The sequence below is a fragment of the Epinephelus fuscoguttatus genome, linkage group LG11 (assembly GCF_011397635.1).
Source record: "Epinephelus fuscoguttatus linkage group LG11, E.fuscoguttatus.final_Chr_v1".
In the NCBI taxonomy this organism is placed as follows: Eukaryota; Metazoa; Chordata; class Actinopteri; order Perciformes; family Serranidae; genus Epinephelus; species Epinephelus fuscoguttatus.
The window spans coordinates 40287263-40306226 of NC_064762.1; the positions used below are offsets into that span (position 1 = coordinate 40287263).

At 40.4% G+C, this 18964-nt stretch overlaps 1 protein-coding gene across 3 annotated transcripts in view; it reads left to right on the forward strand.

Annotated features, from left to right (window-relative positions):
* Positions 1–6138: 6138 nt before the first annotated feature.
* hmbox1b (homeobox containing 1 b) overlaps positions 6139–18964 on the forward strand; it is a 43432-nt gene continuing 30606 nt past the window's right edge. For 2 of the 3 annotated variants that reach the window (XM_049590687.1, XM_049590689.1), the window contains exons 1-3: positions 6139–6553; positions 9262–9933; positions 17480–17565. In XM_049590687.1, the coding sequence (XP_049446644.1) occupies positions 9269–9933; positions 17480–17565 (751 nt within the window). In that variant the 5' untranslated portion in view covers positions 6139–6553; positions 9262–9268. The remainder of the gene's footprint in view (positions 6554–9261; positions 9934–17479; positions 17566–18964) is intronic. The other variant, XM_049590688.1, reaches the window with a different exon arrangement.

Below are 18964 nucleotides of genomic sequence, written 5' to 3' on the forward strand. Positions count from 1 at the left end.
GCTGCCCATAAAAAAGTACAGTCACCTAAATGTGCTTTCATCCCTCATGATTTACCTGCTTATGCTCTCTTGATACAGCATGTTTTCTCCAGTAAAATAATATGGGGACAACCAACCCCATCATGTCTGACAACTGACCCCGATATATATATATATATATATATATATATATATATGCATATATAATAACTATGAATGGCTCAGTGGCAGAAGGTAAAATCAAATATATATATATTCTTATCACAAGTAATATTTTGGTTTGTCATTTAAGTCTTAAGTCAAGTAACCACAGTTATGACAGTGATGACAAGCTGTTTGCCGCCTACAATAAAATGAGCAGGAGACTGGAGGAGGTAGAGGGAGATGGAAGCCAAGAAGAATAGCTAAAAGAGGAAGGAAGTGGCAAAATCAAAGTACTCTAAGGAATTAAAAGCCATTAAGATGGTTGTAGTTTCCCTCTGCTGTTCAAAAGTCCATTACATGACAGTACATCAGGGTCAACTCATAAATACCTTTCACTCTCACTGCCTGCTTGATGCTTTGACTTCAACGTAATTAGATTTGCTCCAACATCTGATGCCTTATTCAGATTGTGTTCCACAGCTGTGTACAGATTATTAAACTACATTATCATAGAGATGATCATCTTAGATAGTAATAGTTTTACTGAAGTAATAACAGAGAGATGAAGATTACAAAGGGATGTCTAATGCCTGAAGAAAAACAGATAAATGAGAACCTTATACATATATAAATTCGAATGACACTGATGTTTCTGTAGGTGACATTTGTTTGAAATGCTCTTGCTTTCTCAAACTGGACATGTCGCTATGCTTCGAATTCATGGTGGTTGCAACCTAGTTTTATTTTCTAGCATCAGTGCTTGGAGCCATACTTTGACATTTATGAGTGTATTGGTTTTCTTCTTCAGACATAAAGAAATTACTTTATTTTCCCAGTAAAAAGACTCTTTGCTCAGATAACTAGAATTATACATTGCTCAGTTGGAGTTTGATGTTGGATTAAACATAGCAATATATTTTTTAACAGTGATGTTTCTCTTAACAATTTAAGGCACAAAGTGATTACCATGAGCATGTCTAAAAATGAAAAAACAAAAAAACCCAACTAATTAATTATTTAAACTTTGTGGACATTTAGAGTTTGCATTGAAGCTACAACAATATGTAAAATACAATCCAGTCTAGGGCAGCTATGTTCTACAAAATCTTCAATGGGTTAAAAAAAGATATTTGTAAAATTCTGAGGATCGTTTGGCAGAAGGAACTATGGTTTGAATTAAGCAATGAGGGATGGTTGAAAATGTCAAATATTCGGAAATATATAAAGGAGGCAAGGGAGAAATTTACTCAGTATAGATTAATTCATAGGTTTTACTTTACTCCTGCCACACGGAAACAGGAACATTTCTACATGCAATCTGAGAATGTAAACTCGTTAACCCATTTTGGGAAAAAGTTGTAGATCACATAGGTAAGTGGTTGGTTATTTTGGGTCTTAGAATGTGTGGCTACCAGGGGCCTGTGGATATGATGAGTTCCAATATCAATACTGTTGGTTTGCTCAGATTTGACTGAATAGATAAATAAAAGTTTGAATTATAAAAAGAAATACAATCCAGACGTAAACTATTCTTTTACTGAATTTACAGAAAAGCAGGGCTCCAAAAGATCCATGTGTAAAACTGATGGAACATTTGTAGAATATGCAAAAATATACATCTCGTAGGGGATGGTCCTTCTACAGTCAACCCTGATGAAGACAAGGAAAAAAATACATTAACAAAATAAAATAGACCATGGGGAAATTTATTCATAAATAAATTGGAATTATTAAAGGTAAGTTAATTAATTAAAGCACCAGGCATACAAAAATTAACAAAATGGAGCAAGATCCAAAACAAGGCTCATAAGCCAAAACAACAAGGATCGAGAAAAGTCAACACATATCTTTCTTGCAGTCCTGCTAGAGTGTTTTTTTTTTTTGTTTTGTTTTTTCAGGGACAAGAAAATTGGAACAGTGTAGTGGTTCGCATTGTTGCCTCACAGCAAGACGGTTGTTGGTTTGAACCTGGGGTGGGGAAGCCCTTCTTTATGGAGTTTCTATGTTCTCCCAGTGTCAGTGTGGGTTTTCTCCAGGTACTCCGTCTACCTCCCACAGTCCAAAGACATGCAAGCTAGGTTAATTGGTGAAATTGGCCCTAGGTGTGAATGGTTGTCTGTCTGTATATGTGTCAGCCCTGTGATAGTCTGGCAACCTGTCCAGTGTGTACCCCACCTCTCACCCAGTGGCTCCAACCACCCCATGACAGGATAAGCGGTTACAGAAGATGAATGAATGAATGAAGAAAATCAACTTAAAGTCATTTATAAACCCGTTAAAGGAGGGCCTACCATTCCTCTGCTTGCTACAATGAATGTGTTATTTACCTATAAGTAAGATTATTATGTCAGAGACAAATTAATTCAAATTATCCATGTAAAAAGCAATGTCAGAGATATCAAATGTTGGAATGTGAATAATCTTCAGCGATAACCTTTTTTTTTTTTAATGTTGGACCAGAATCTTTGAGACACAGGGCATAAAAAGGTGCTAACGAGGTCAAAGGGTCAAGGGTCAAACTCAAATTAAAACCTTTTTTTAAGAAACACTTCCATTGAATGAATCCTATAAATTTCCTTAAACTTAGTATATGTGCTTTATCCACAACAGAAAAGGTAATTAACTCTGGGACCTGTGTATGTAACCCTCTGTAAACCAACTCATTTATTCTCCAGGAAAATTTTGGACAACAGTTGTCACATGGGGGCAGTATGACTACCACACTGTAAATTGCACAGTTTCTGCATAGCAGCATTCACACCTCATTTGCAAAAGCTGTGGTGCTCCATTCTAAGTGAAAGCTATAATGTGTCTCATATAGCTGTCTGTAAATATGGCATCAAAAGCATCTTATATGAGCACTATGAGTCCATTATGAATAATTCATGCATGTTAGGTCATAGACAACTGCTTTAACTGCATTAATATTCATCATATTCTATTGTGCAATGCAAATGTTTCAAAATGCATCTGACTACTTAACACCTCCACCGTGGCAGATTGGGTCTACCTGTCTCATTCAAAGGCAAAGTGACTGTTAAGGGAGAGCAGAGCACTTGTCATTTGCTTTGACCTGCCTGGATTTTTGCAGCATGACCTCTGGATCAAACTATGCATTAGATGACTACCATCCATAGGGTTTTACCTTACACTAAACGTTCTCCCTATTGGCTGTGACCGTTCTTTTCAAAATAAGCATATATTTGAGCTGTTTCTTTGATTAAAACTCATGGTGTCACCGGCTTTTTGGAGAGTACAGAGAATGATATGAAGAGTCCAACTGCAATAACTCTGCAGAGGCAAAGCAGGTGCAGGCTAGAATGAGGCAGGAACAACACAGCAAAAAATATTAATGGTTAACTTAAATGGGCTGTGTTTTTCAGTCGAAATGTCTAATTGATGTGCATGCTAAGTTAGCCACCTGGATCCATTTCCCCTCCAGAATTAAGCCTCTTTTAATTTCTCCTCATTGCTGACCTTCTTCTTCCTAAACTAGCTGAGTAAACACATCGGCCCCTGCACATCTGAGACATTAAACACTAAAAATATGTAAATAGGTCTATATGTTTGCAAGTTTTGTAACTTAATCTTAGCCTAGTTATGAGAATGAACATAAAGATTATTAATATCCAGGGCCAGATTAACTCTCTGAAATAAACTGGTGAGGGGCTAGTGTCCCATGACAGTTGTCCACTATGCATAGATCCAGATTTTCATGACCTCTTTTTACTGTTTCTTTGAATTTATAGGGGAGAGCAGGGTCAGTTGGGACAGAGGGACAGTGCCATTTTAGCAAGTTTGAAAGCAACCATGCTCTTACTCAGCAACGCCTTCTTCACTTTAAACTTCAAAGTGGAGACCTTCTAACTATTTCTTACATTTTATTCCCAGTTTTAAAAACATTTTTGGCTCCATTGTTATTTTTCTTTAACAATAGTGTTTGTGCTACAAACAAAAAAACATATTGCTGGAAAGCTGATTTTATGGCCTATCAGTTGATACTAGTGTTAGCAATCTGAATGTTTGTTGGTAGCTAGCACAGGAGTTCAAATTGTGTCTACTCTTCCTGGGACAGTTAGGACAGTTACCCAGGGGGCAGTGTTGTTTATAGTTCATATTGTGTTACAGACAAACAAAAAGTAGATACAGATAAGACAAAGGCTTTTCCTAATTAAACAAGACCCAAAGTGAAGTCTGTTAGTGAATCTTTACTGCATTAACTTCATATATGCCTACAGTTAAACCACTGAGCATATTTTGAATGTGCAGTGTTATACTATTAGCTTTTTTGTTTTTGTTTTACCCTCAAGTTTTCATTGACTTTTATTAACTTAATAGACTTAATAAACCTATAGGTTTATGTAGGAGGTAGAATTTGGGGAAAATGTGCTTCTTGCACATTTAACAAAATCATGCCTTTCAGGTTTGGGGTGGGCTGTAAAAAACTTGTTAATTTGTTAGCAGCACCTGCATCTTTTCAGGGATCTAATTATTTTCATAACTGTTTAAGTACTATGCAAGAAAACGTGTTTAGTATAAGACAGTTGTTTTGTTGGTGAACCTTGTGGAGTTGTAATGGAGCTGAACTTTGTAATGCTACCTTTTTTTTAAATATTGCTGTTGTTCCTGGTTTCATATGAGTAGAGGAAATCTCCACTCACAAGCAAGAAGTATACTTGCTGCGTGGCCAAACGTACGCGTACATGGTGTGCTGCACCTGTACTACTTACTAATACTTGCTGCAGCATGGACGTTTGTCGATGCAGCCAAAACGCTTGATACTGGTGGTCTCCGCTAGGGGCAGACCGCAGCACTCAGACACAGAGGTCACAAAAAGCGAAGAAGGCGGTGACAGTGTATTTTCAGATAAACACAAACGTGGACACTCTGGATGAAGAGGCATCTGTTATGTTACATTACCGCCATCTTCTGGGCCTACCTTGCTACTACATCTTTCATTCCATTATATCCTTTTCACCAGTCCACCTCTGACCTCACGTTCACAGTCTCTAGGTATACTTCGCACGAGCGCCTCTAGTGTTCATGTCAATATTGCATCTCGCGTACGCGTCACGCTACCTCACAGCAAATCAATCAATCAATCGATTTTATTTATAAAGCCCAATATCACAAATTACAGTTTGCCTCACAGAGCCTTACAGCATACGACATCCCTCTGTCCTTTGGACCCTCGCAGCGGATAAGGAAAAACTCCCCCAAAAAAACCCTTTAACGGGGGAAAAAACAGTAGAAACCTCAGGAAGAGCAACTGAGGAGGGATCCCTCTTCCAGGACGGACAGACGTGCAATAGATGTCGCACAGAACAGATCAACATGATAAATTACAGTAATCCGTATGACACAATGAGACAGAGAGAGAGAGACAGAGACAGAGAGATGCAGGACAAACGGTAATGACAGTAATTTACAACAACATTAATTAAAGTAATAATATTATAATTATAATTCTGGCTGTTGTGGTACAATATGTTGAAAGTATATATTAACATCTGATAGTGAAAAGTGTGCGGTCTATGTGCCAAACAACCCTGACAGCCAAACTTGCACAAAAAGTGCACGTGCAAGCGTTTCGTGCAGCAAGTATACTTTGTTTCCTATATTGTTTTTTCTTCTTAAAAAATGAATTAGTTACCGGTCAATGGGTGTCAGCCTTTCAAAAGTAAAATTAACAGTGTTCCAACTGACCCTGCTCTCCCCTACATATTTGTAGATTGCACAGTTATTATTATTGTGACTACTGAGGTAGGTTACTTGCAGAATCAGGGTCATCATGGAATAATTTTTTTCACTTACAAGAATTATAAATGGCTTGTATCTTGTTTCTAACTATAACAATTAATTTGTCTCCAGAGTATGGTTACATTTTTGCTACATGTCTGAAGAGATCTGCAAATGTAACGCCGTGACACATGTAATCTGCTACCTACGTCTGCCTGTTGGTGGCTGCTGAGGTGGTGCAAGTGGCCATGGAGCCATACACCATTCACACAGCCCACCCCAGCGGCAGCAGCAGCTGTAGGGGTTGAGGGGAGCCGCCGCTGTGGTCACATTAAAAACTGCATCGCCTTTTGTGACAACTGTAGATCAGTGAGCCATCAGCTCCTTCCCCGCTCTCCTCACAGGGACTTGTAGTTTTTAGTGTAAAGGACGCCGCCGCTCGGTAGAGGCCTTTGTGAGAGTAAAACTACAGTTCCCTCAGAGCTACTCGGAGGTGTTAGTTGTCAATATGGCTGTTGTCAGACAGACAAAGCAGAGAGGCAAATAATTCGCCTCTGATTAGAAATCCTTGGAAAGGGGTCGGACAGGGCACTGTAATCATATTGCATTATTGTTCGGCTGCAGTAAAAGGCACAGCGGGTCTTTGCTCAAGTTCTAAAGTTAAATGGTTAAGTGGACGATTTGAACCGAGGTAAGTCATGTACTTAGCTATCTACAACACTGAAAGTGATGTTATTAATATCAAACGCTCGCTAGCAAGCGACAGCGGCTAACGTCAGCTAGTATCAGCGTTGGCATGGTTAGCATGTTATGCTAATCATTCCATATCCCTGTGCTACCAAAATAGCATACGTTAAGTTGTTAGCCGTCCTCTGTGATTCCAATGAACTGTTGTCAGGATAAATTCAGCGGCAGCGGTGCTGGAAATGATTGAATCATTCAGGGTTAGAGGGTTGCGAACTGGATAATGAAACATTACATTGGGCATTGTCCGTCTGCCACAGAAACATTTGCTAACGTTAGCTTTTGGGCAAAGGGCGTGAAAGCTGGCATCGCCAGCGGTTTGCCTGCAGCGCTGAGACGAGCGACAGATTAGTGCTTTCACTGCAGGCCCCATAGTCAGCAAAACAAAAACACATGGAGGAAAAAGACTCCACGAATTGTGGACACTGTTGGGACAATTTAAAAAAGTGCACTGCCAATGAGACGAGTTTGATTTGGCGTTACACCGGTGATATCTGATGCATCATGCTTGCGATCTGTACCTAGATAAAAAAAAACCAAACTCAGCGTGATTTATCGGTTGTTCTTAGGGACTGTTTCTTACTTATCAGAGGAGGGGGTTGGCTGGGGATGATCACCTTTTTTTTTTAATTTGTCCCTCCCCGAAGCTACAAATATTTAACTTTGAGCCTTCCTGAGTGACTGGCGGACAATGCATGACCCTCCCGCCACCTTAAATTAGTTATATTTAAAACTCACCTTTTGATGTTTGAAAGTTTAAAGTTGAAGATGAAATCCTGTAGTTGAAAATTTCTGTTTTTCCCTCTTGTTGTGCATGTTGGTTAGGTTGTGCAAACAGTTTATTTTGGCCAAATTTGAAATGAGATCTAAAATAAAGTGACTTTGAGGAAATGTCACTTCATAAAGCTCAGATTTAAAAAAAAAAAATATCGGAAATTTGAAAATCCAAAGACAGTTTCTGGCTGTCATAAATGGATTAGTTTTTGGAAGTTTTGAAGAAAACACGCATGTTTGCTAAAAAAAAAAAAAAATAAGAAAAAAGTGGTAATTAAAATACAGCCTTTGAAATGTGTGTACCCCTCCCCTAAAACCTTTTTGCACCACCCCCGCTGCCCACACACAACGAACAGTCTCTGTGAATCTGTGATTTTCTTTTTGAGCTTCGGAGAGTTCTTGAGCTTGGTTTAACTGTTAGGATTAGCGATTATGAAGTCTTAGGGATGTCAACAAAAGACAGTTTGATTTACCATCTGTCAAAGACAGCCTACAGAAAAAAGGACATACAGGACATAGATGAGGTTGAAACTTTGCCCCCACCCCCTCCTGCAGGGGCTGGGTGTGTTTCAACCAGTTAAACCAACTTGAGCCAAAGTGAATAGTTAACTTTGTTTATACTTGACCAGGATGGCTAATGATTTCAAATGCCCAGCTTTGTCTGCTCTCAGAATCTCTTACGCTGTCGGAGTTGTTGTTAGTGCATCCATTTGCATGTTAAAGAATTAAAGCAACCAGTCTGACAGTTTTAATTCAGTCTTGCTCACCCCTCCTGAGATGAAACATTTTTTGCAGTGTAACTGTGTCTGACAATGATTTACAGCTTTAGTAGCCCTCCTTATGAATTCTTTATGATAACTCAAGAAACTAGTTACTGTTCTCCAGTGCTACTAAGCGATCCTGTGGTACAGGAGTAATGGATTTCAGTGCCCACTCAAAGTGATTTTGCCCAGTATGTGTCTGAAATGTTGGCTATTGTTCTTTTCCTTTTAAAGCTTGGTGTTACAGACCTCTAAAGGCTTATATCCACCATGGTCATATTAGTTTCCTTCATGGTAACTTCAAAACACAACAGACACTCTGGAGTCATTTAGTTTTTTTTCCCCTGTCCTCTGCACAGCTTAGACTAACACAGATGTAGAAAAATGCCAGTGACCCCTTTTAAACCGTTTATCATATCAGCATAGGTCGGGCTGGCACAGAAGATGGAAAATCTGCCGCAGTCTGATTCCAGTTGCATTGATTTTGAGCACAGCAAATTGCTTATGAAAAACATACAGCGTGGGTGGTGTGCAGAGCCGGGGATATATTGTAGCTCTTAAAGAATGGCAGTCAGAATGTTAAGATAGCATCAGCTGTCAAGGTGACTCTGGCACTCTGCGTGTGTTGCCTGCTGGTTCCCAAAAATAGCTGATTTTTATGCCCTGCCCCTCCCTCCCTTTTTCTTTCACACTCTATCTCTCGCTCTTGTCTTCCTTTTCTTATTTGCTGCCTCTTTATTTTCTTCTTGCAGTTTTTTCTCCTTTCCCACCCCTCTCTTCCTACTTTCCCCCTCTAACTCTCCTCCTCTACCTTTCTCTGCCTCACTCCTCCTTTCCAATCATTCTCATTTTTCTCCCCATCTGCAACTGCATTCCTTTTCACTCTTTCCTACTTAATCCTCTCATTGCCTCCACCATCCCTTCATCTGTCTCATTTCTGCCTGACTTTCCTCTCTGCGCCTCCTTTTCTCTATCGCTCTGTCTCTTCTTGTTTCCCCACCTAGATCTTGAACATCCACTTACTTGCCTTTCCTTAACTTCCCCCTGCATTTCCTGTTTCCTTTCCCCTCCTCTTCTTTCTCCTCTGTCTCACAACCTGTCTGTCTTGTCTCTCATCCAGCAGCAGGATGTCTGAGTTCAGCGAGGAGCCGCGCTTCACTATTGAGCAGATAGATCTGCTGCAGCGGCTGCGTCGCACCGGCATGAACAAGCAGGAGATCCTGCACGCGCTTGAAACTCTGGACCGGCTGGACCGGGAGCATGGCGACAAGTTTGGCCGCCGCACCTCTTCCTCCTCCTCCTCCTCGTCCTGCTACGGAGTAGGCGGGGCAAACAGCTGCACCAACAACTCTGCCTCTAATACTACTACATCATTCAACAATAACAGCACTGCCTCGGCAACCACCACCTCTTCCGTGACATGCAACGGCAACAACAACGGGGAGGGCGGCTCCGGCGATCACTCTGCAGCCGCCGCCTCCTCCACGACCTCCAAAATCTCCACTGCCACGCAGACGCAGTTTGGCAGCGGAGGGGGACTCTCGCCATCTCCAAGCAACAGCTATGACACCTCCCCGCCTCCAGGCCCGCCGCCGCCTTCTGCCATCTTGCCCTCTCCGGTCTCACTGGTGGCTCTGTCACAGAACGGCCGTGATAGCCTAGCTGCCACGCCCAACGGGAAGCTGTCTCCTCCAAGATACCCAGTGAACAGTGCGGCTGCAGCACGAGCATTTGGGTTTGAAGCTACAGAAGAGGACCTGGACATTGACGATAAGGTGGAGGAGCTGATGAGGTCAGTAGAAATGGAGGTGAAGTGAGTTCCAAAACTTTGTTTGGGAAACTTTCCACTCATAGCCATTTGTTCAACTTAAGTTTGGTGCTTGTAGATCTGGACAGTATATTAACACTGAGTGCTGTGGTGGTATTAGATTAGATATCGTCTGAGATTGTGGTTATCTTATTATAGAGACATAGCTACAATGTGTTGTCTTTTTCACTCAAGTGTGCACTTAGTGGACTGCCCGTGCTGTATGAAATGAGCAGTGAATGAATGAATGAGCACATCATATCTACATTACTAATGATCTTTTTCACAACATGCTCTGGTATTAAAAGTGCACAAGAAAACACTAAAGGTGCATCTAAAAGCAACCTCGAATATTTTCTCACTGGTACAATTCCATTTTGCTCAGTTTGCGTTACAGTGGACACTTGGTTGCATTGGGGCTTTTGTTTTTATTGGCAGTAACACCTGTAACTAGGGGCTGGGGAAATAATCCATTCTTAGTTGCATCGCTATACAGACATGGACAATTTGGCATTGATTCACAAATGTCAATTATTGATCATGTAGCTGTTTATGAAGACCACAATGTCGATGGAATGAAAGAGGCAGAACTCAGTGGCGATGGTGTTGCAGCACCCGGACAGTCTACAGCATGGACATGCTAGAGTTAACTTGTCTTCACAAAAGGCAGGGGTTCCAAGCTTGTTTTTTATTCAGTGTCTAAGTAATTATATTTGCAAGGTAAACATGAGGTTTATTGTAAATACTTTGTAAGCCATCACCCAGAGACAAACGTTAACAGAGCGGAGCAGCGATCAGCAGTAACAGAAACAAACGGGACTTGCTGATCCACATGCTGCAGCTTTAAACAACTTAAATCAAATAACTCTGTTTCACCTTAAAAACTCTGTGCCTGGCCTGCTCAGCATCTTGGCTTTCTTCAAAGCTAACATAAAGCACAGGTTGCTCTCACAACGTAGACTAGATAACAAAACAGCGCAGCACGCAGTCTCCCCTTATTTTGTTAGTGTCATACAGGTAGGAAACTGTATGGTGTTCTTAGAATTACTAATTCTTTTATTAATACTGCTTTTAAATAAAAAGGCTGCAGGCCGTTTATTATTTAACAGTATGTGAATTTCATACTGTACGACATCTATTGCACGTCTGTCCGTCCTGGAAGAGGGATCCCTCCTCAGTTGCTCTTCCTGAGGTTTCTACCGTTTTTTTTCCCCCGTTAAAGGGGTTTTTTTGGGGAGTTTTTCCTTATCCGCTGTGAGGGTCTTAAGGACAGAGGGATGTCGTATGCTGTAAAGCCCTGTGAGGCAAATTGTGATTTGTGATATTGGGCTTTATAAATAAAATTGATTGATTGATTGATTGATACTATTTACATTGAAATACTACAGACTGCAAACACTGGACACTACGCCAACATTAATATCACGTACTGAATTAGCATGAGCAACCGCAGATACAGTCTGACTGGCAACCCCCTGGTTTAAAAGCTACATTATGGAAGCATTTTGACTCCAGTGAAGTTGAAGAGAAAAGGGACCTGTACACGAACCACACTGTATACAAGTAAAGGATTATTATAAATGTAGAATGCTATGTTTTAAAGGTATCAAGTATTCACATGGTGAAAGAAATAAATCATATACAGAAATCAAAAATTTGATCAAGATAGAGATGCATCTATAATTTTTTCACAATCTAATCGTTGCCCTCTGAATTATAATTGAATTGGATCGTGAGGTGCCTGGAGATTCCCACCCTTACCTGTAACAATGAGACAAGAAAGAGTTAACTAAATGGCACCAACTGGAAGCTCCACTGACACTGCACTGTGTACAGCTTGTGTCACATGCATATGTGTTTAAAAAAAAACCCCCTAAGCTTCAGAGTTCATTCTTGACCTATGAAACAGCAATTGAGAAAACATACTCACCATGCAGTTAATTTAAGCCTGGAGCTTTTGATCACATCACATGATTCCCATCAGCAGATAGAGTTTTTCCATTTATCATGGAATGTTTTTTATGCGAAATTACAATTTTTTTCTTCTTCTCGTCCATCCTGGCATAAAAGCTGAGGTCCGAAGTTTATTCTTGACCTTAGTTACAAAAAGTTGAGAAACAGTCCATTTAGTAGCTGTTGAGCATTTAATTAAAAAACTGTTTTATATTTAAGAAGAAATACACCTTTTTAATTTCTTAAAATAGTAGCGTGTTCATGGTTGTTAACCTGCTGAGGTCGTGTAAGTTAATTTGTCCATGGCTTCAGGATTTGTCTGTTTGAAAATAGTTTTGTCATATCAGTCAGACATCCTTTTTTTTTTGTTACAGTCATTTTCATGATTGGGAGTAGAGGTTTCACTTGTGCTTTTTATCCAATCTGTAATAACGTATGGTCATATAATGAAATGAACTAGGACAGCAACTAATGATAATATCCTTATTGATTAATCTGCCCATTAGGGCTGGGTGATATAGAGAAAATCAATAATTACAACATTTTTGATCAAGTACCTTGATATCAGTATTGTGACAATATTGGGTTGACTTTTGGTGCTTTCACATAATATTTACGCAATGAGATTTTTGATAGTCATCAGTAACGTGGATATAATGACTGAGAGGGTAAGGGCAAATACTGGCACGGTCTGAGAAGTCCAAATAACAGCACTTTACTGTAATGCAGCTTCTGGAATCAGGAAAGGCAACACTAACCATAATATGATTTCCCAAACCTAAGACGATATCCAATCTCACATCACAATATCGATATGATATCGACATATTTCTCAGCCCTACTGCTCATTATTGTCGTTTTGTCAATAAAATGTGAGAAAATGGTGAAACATGGCCCGTGTAGTTTTCCAGAGCCCAGGGTGACGTATTCAGATGGTATGGTTTTTATGTGATCAACAGGAAATCCAGTTAACATCAATGACAAAGACATGCTTCAAATTCTCACATTTAAGAAGTATGAAACCAGCATGCGTTAAAAAAATATCAAAGCAGTTATTTCATTATTAAGATACTTGCCAAATAATTTTCTGTCAATCAACCACTTGATCAATTGACTAATCATTGCAGCTCTAAAATACACTGATCATTGGTGCTTTCCATGCCATCATTACTTGTTAAGTTGCTCTGATGCCACTAATGCAAATGCAGTTAGAAAACAGAGGAGACTTGTTGTCATGTAATTGAGAGAATTTGCCTGCAAGGTGCAGTTGTACTTTTTAGCTGTGACCAGCAGCTCCAGAGCTCACTCTGTCGGTTGGTCAGTTAGACCACAAACATTTCCCAACTCTTTGGCAGTGACAGTGTCTGCCCTCAAAGGCTGATATTCAGCTTGGAGGTCCCTGCTTTTGCTAATTCATATGTATTTTTTTTAGTATTGCGCTGGTTAAACTATAGATAAAAAAATCTGGGAGAGGGTTTGCATTGGTGTCTTTGCTAGATGGCAAAGGCTGGTTCAGGCCATCTGATCACAGCTCTTGTGGGCTCCATGTAGCCCTGATGGTGTGCAAACATTTTTGAGGAGGTGGAGCTACAGCAAGACCCTCTAGATAATTACTAAGCTAGACATTTACATGATATGGGTGCAAAATACTAAACCAAAATTAATTCATGAACAAGTCAGTTATTTAGTTGATTGTCGATCACCTCTATGTTGATTGACTGATTGATTAACCAAATTATCACTTTAGCTGTACTTCGCACAGATTTAGAATGACAGGTTTATGGCATTTCACTTGTGAGATTATAATCAGTGAATAACACTTGTGCGTTTTTTGAAATGCAGACAATTAGCAAGATAAATGACAACTAATAATGCACAGAAGAAACAGAAAGAAGAGGCACATTTTCTTTTAAAGACTGCTGGCTAGTCCTCCATTGTTTTAAGCACAGTAGGACCACATGTACATGTAATTGTCTTATACAGCATGCGCTACTTAAAAATATGTACATCCTGTGATGGTGTGTAAAAATAACAGACAGGCATAAAGGTTACTTGTTGAGAATATGTATCACTGTGTGTTATTGCATAAGAAGGGCTGCAAAGTTTCATTGCTGGTCCTCCTTGATAATTGTGACAACAGGGTCATAGGTTTGACTGGTGTCATTGACTTTCAAAATAGAATATATTGCGGCTTGATAATAGTAATTTAGATGTCAAAATATTACACATATACTGCTGCACATCTTTTTCATTTGTTTCACTCTTAAAAAATGTAAAAGTAGATTTTTGTTCTCACCTGCTGCCCGCCCGCATGCAATTCATTTTTACCTGTGCCCAGTGACTCGATTGCAGGTTACCCCACCCAGTGCAGGACTCTGGTCACAATACAATATTATTGCGATTTTGATTACATACATTGCAATATATTGCAATTTCCTCGAGAAAAAATTTGTCACATCTGTATTATCTAATAAGATAAGGTTTTCAGTCTCTTTATCTCACTTTTGTCATTTTTATTGCTGCAAAATGTATCTAGTGGACTGAAAAAGCAAATGATTTTGTTATTATTGTAGGCTACCAAAAGTTTGATTTGTATATGCAGTATTAATAATTTATTTGATTAAAAAATCGATACCTGTAGTCTATGCATCCATGCAATATCTCAATGCAAAATATAGCAACACTATGTTGTATCAGTTTCTCCCTCACCCCTGTGACTAAGGCCCTGCAGCAGAATCTGTTGTTGAAGAAAACTACACTCAGGTTCCAAATTAAAGAAAAGAATCTTTACTTAAGTGGAAAAAACACAGTCTTTGCTCAACTTATGATTATAAAATGTTCACTGTACAGTGTAATGGCTATAGAATAATGACACCTGCTGTGTTTAGATTGGTTCTCTCTAAGCTTTGCTTTCACTGTGCAAATCAGTCTGCCACCGGGAGCGACTGGCTCGATTTACAGCACAAATGAAGTGTATCAACCATTCAGCAACATGGTATCTATCTCCGGTTACTAAAAGAGTACCAGTGTATGTTAGAAAGCCCACATTGTTGTGTAATAAGTTTGCCAGTCTATTGCATTACAGGTTTTTTGCTTTCTTGTGACAGTCGTTTACTCTGTCTTACCTAAGTGACGTCATCAGAGCAGCCATGTTAATGAGCTGGAAATGTGAGGTTTAGTTCAGAAATGTTTTCTGTTAACTAAGTTTGAGATAAATGGTGGTTGTGATAAGCATGGATTCTGGAACAAATTAAGTTGCTATATACAGCGTTCCCACAGTCATGGAAAACCTGGAAAAGTCATGGAATTTCACCATCACATTTGCCAGGCCTTAGAATCAGTAACAATCATTGAAAGTTATGGAAAAGCCATGGAATTTGTTGCGTGTAATTATATCATTACAGTTCAGTGAATAACCTTCCATGTAATGTAACATAACAGCAAATTAACTTTGCATAGCTGTCGATACAACGTAGTTTTAATATGTGTCAGTGTGTGACAGTTTACCATCACCTACGTTTCTCCATTTTCTCCTTGCATTCTGTCTCTCCCTTTATGTATGCCAGCTAACTGAAATTATGTCTGATAGAGTTTGATTCTGAGATGTTTGTAAAAGGCTTAGCAACTGGGGCAAGAAAAAAAATGTTATCATGGGTAGTTGACAAGTCACTGAAAAGATATAAAATTATGTCTGGGATAATGTGCGGGAACCCTGCATTTAAGGCTGAGTTCTTTTTATGGTAACTCAGTAGACTAAGTTCTTTCCTAAGGGTAGTTTGAAGGGTTTCACCTACGGAGTCTATCATTGAAATGTATCAGGTTACATAATAATCAACAATATCAGATATAAAATAAAACTAGGAGGTATTATATGTTCTTCTACAGCCCATTACTGGTACAGGTCAGTGTTGATAATCTAACCTAGTCTTCATGTCAGCCACCTCCTCTCTTCTTCTCAGCACTTTACACATGAGCCCTGTCCTCCTGCTGCCTTCCAGCTGCCCTGTATGAACAGTCAGAATAAGAATAGATATTTAGAGCTCGGGCTCTATCCTCAGTACTGCACTAGCTGTCCCGTTGCTCATTCACGCTGCCTCTGCATTAAATTACATGTCCTGTTTAGACAGCCCAAGAAGTTAAGTAGCGTTCAAAAGCCCTCGTCCTCTCCGCCTGTAGGACTCTCCAGCGTCTCGCTCGGCAGGGCTGCAGGGGCGTGACACGCCGCTTCAGCTTGTCAACAATCCCACGGTGCCCTTCTCATTTCTCTCTCTTCTAAGTGCACATTTCCGTCCCTGCAGGGGTTCGGCCTTTGAGTTGGCATCCGACAACACAACCTGCCTCCCCCTCCTCCCTCCTCCACTTCCCACTCTTCCTCAGTCTTGTACAGCAGCTTGTGCTACATTGATTCGCTGGTGTCGATACAAGCAGCGTTTTTGAGCTCTAATTTTAGCTGCGCCGCAAGAGGCTGGTGTGGAGGATATTGATGCTGGATGTCAAGAGTCGTGACGCATTTTCATTTCAGAAATATGCTAACAGAGCACTCAGGACTTTGATGCATTCTCCATTTTGACGGTGTGAATCTGGGATACTGACGGGTTCAAAGGATGCTGTGATTGTATAGTTGGAGCACCAGTGCTGTTAAAGTTGGGTGGGGGTAGGCAGCGCCCACGGGTAATGCAAAGGTATGCACTATTAGTATGGATAAATGCACCAGCCAGTTTACACATTTGACAGGTGTTCACAGTCTGCACCAGGATGAGGAATTAAGCCAAGACAGTCATAAGCTTGTGGGTGTGTGGGTGTATGTATGTGTATGTTATTGTGTATGTATAGGGGAGGGGATTGGGCTTGAAGCCAGAAAGCAGGGTGGGTACACTGTGTGATGGCACGGCTCCATTCCTGCAAGTCTGTGCGTGTTTTATTTTTCCCCGCTGGGGACTCAGATAGTGGAAACATGTCTGCCAAATACATTTTGAAATTATAGATTACTTGATTGTGGTTCAATTCATTTAAATTCATAGTCCAAGCCTTTGTGTTCCTCTGAAATGCGACGTTGATGATGTGAGAGCCATAAAAGAAAAGAACAATACATCGATAATGCTGTCAAAATGCACCCTAGATTAAAATGGAGCCTTGGCTCTGTAGTTTTCCTATGAATAGGTACAATACAAAAACATAGATTTGATTATCTGACACGTGCATCAGTTATTGTACAATATGGAAGGGGACAGGATTGGCACCTAAGCATACAACATGTGTGCATCATTTTTGTTGCTGCTGGATAAATAATGAGACAGCAGAACAACTGAACAACTTAACATGTGTAAATAGTGAAAACATGAAAGCTGATTTTCTATCTTTACTACATATCTGTTTGGTATCAGTATGTTTTACCTCACCTTGCTACATTTATTGAAATGATGTGCGGTACTTTGAAATGCTGTTTGATGTTTCCCTGTTTAAAATAGCAGCCTGGTTCTTGAGATTGTGCTGCTGAACGTGTAGTAAGTGGTCTTGCTGTGTTGTGACTTGTGGTGTGTGTGTGTGTGTGTGTGTGTCTGTCTCTGTCTGTCTACAGGAGGGACAGCAGCATGGTGAAAGAGGAGATCAAAGCGTTCCTGGGGAACAGGAGGATCTCTCAGGCAGTGGTGGCACAAGTTACCGGTTAGTAGCAGCACTGACACGCTCAAACTACAGACCCTTTCCAAAAAATTAGAATATCATGGAAAAGTTGTTTCATTTCCATAATTCCATTCAAAAAGTTAAACTTTCATAGATTATAGATTCAGGGCCCACAATTTAAACGATTTCAAGTATTTATTTGTTTATTTTTACATAATTTGGGCTTCCAGCTCATAAAACCCACGAAAACAGGAATTCAAAAAATTAGAATACTGTGAAGAAATCACCATTTACTTCTCAGTTTTTGCAGAAAAAAAGAAAGAAATTAGGATCACATCAAATCAATCAAAATATGGTACTTTCAAAACGATATGTCAATCTTCAATACTTGGTTGGGAATCCCTTTGCCTTAATCACTGCCTCAATGCGCCGTGGCATTGAGGCAATCAGCCTGTGGCATTGCCTGGGAGTTATGGAAGCCCAGATTTCCTTGATGCTTGCTGTCAGCCCTTCTTTGTTTTTGGGTCTGGTGTCCCTCATTTTCCTCTTGATAATACCCCATAGATTCTCAATGGGGTTTAGGTCCGGCAAGTTGGCTGGCCAGTTAAGCACTATGATGGCATGGGCATCAAACCAGGTTTTGGTGCTTCTGGCGGTATGGGCAGGGGCCAGGTCCTGCTGGAACATGAAATCTGCATCTCCATACAGATCCTCAGCAGAAGGAATCATGAAGTCCTCTAAAACATTCTGGTAGACTGTTGCGGTGACCTTGGATTTAAGAAAACAGAGTTTACCAACACCTGCACCGGACATTTCACCCCAAATCATGACTGACTGTGGATATTTCACACTGGACCTCAAGCAGTTCTGTTCCTCACCCGTCTTCCTCCAAACCCTTGGACCTTGATTCCCGAATGAAAGGCACACTTTACTTTCATCGGAAAAGAGGGCCTTGGACCACTGGCCAACAGTCCAGTCCTTCTTCTCCTTGGCCCAGTTGAGACGCTTCCTACGTTGGCTCAGGCTCAGAAGTGGCTTGACCCGAGGAACCCGACAGTTGTAGCCCATCTCCTGGATGCGTCTGAATGTGGTGGTTTTTGAAGCTGTGACTCCCGCCTCATTCCACTCTTTCTGGATCTCTGCCAGATTCTTGAATCTTCTCTGTTTGATAATCCGCTGAAGCCCACAGTCATCTCTTTTGCTGGTGCATCTTCTCCTGCCACTAGACTTTCCGTTGATATGCTTGGACACAGCACTCTGTGAACAGCCAGCCTCCTTAGCTATGAACTTTTGTGGCTTACCCATCCTATGGAAGGTATCAATGATGGTCTTCTGGCCAGTTGTCAAGTCTGCAGACTTCCCCATATTGAACCAAACTGAGACAATTGAACCAAACTTAAGCAATTTAATGACACCTGGGGAAACCTGTGCAGGTGCTTTG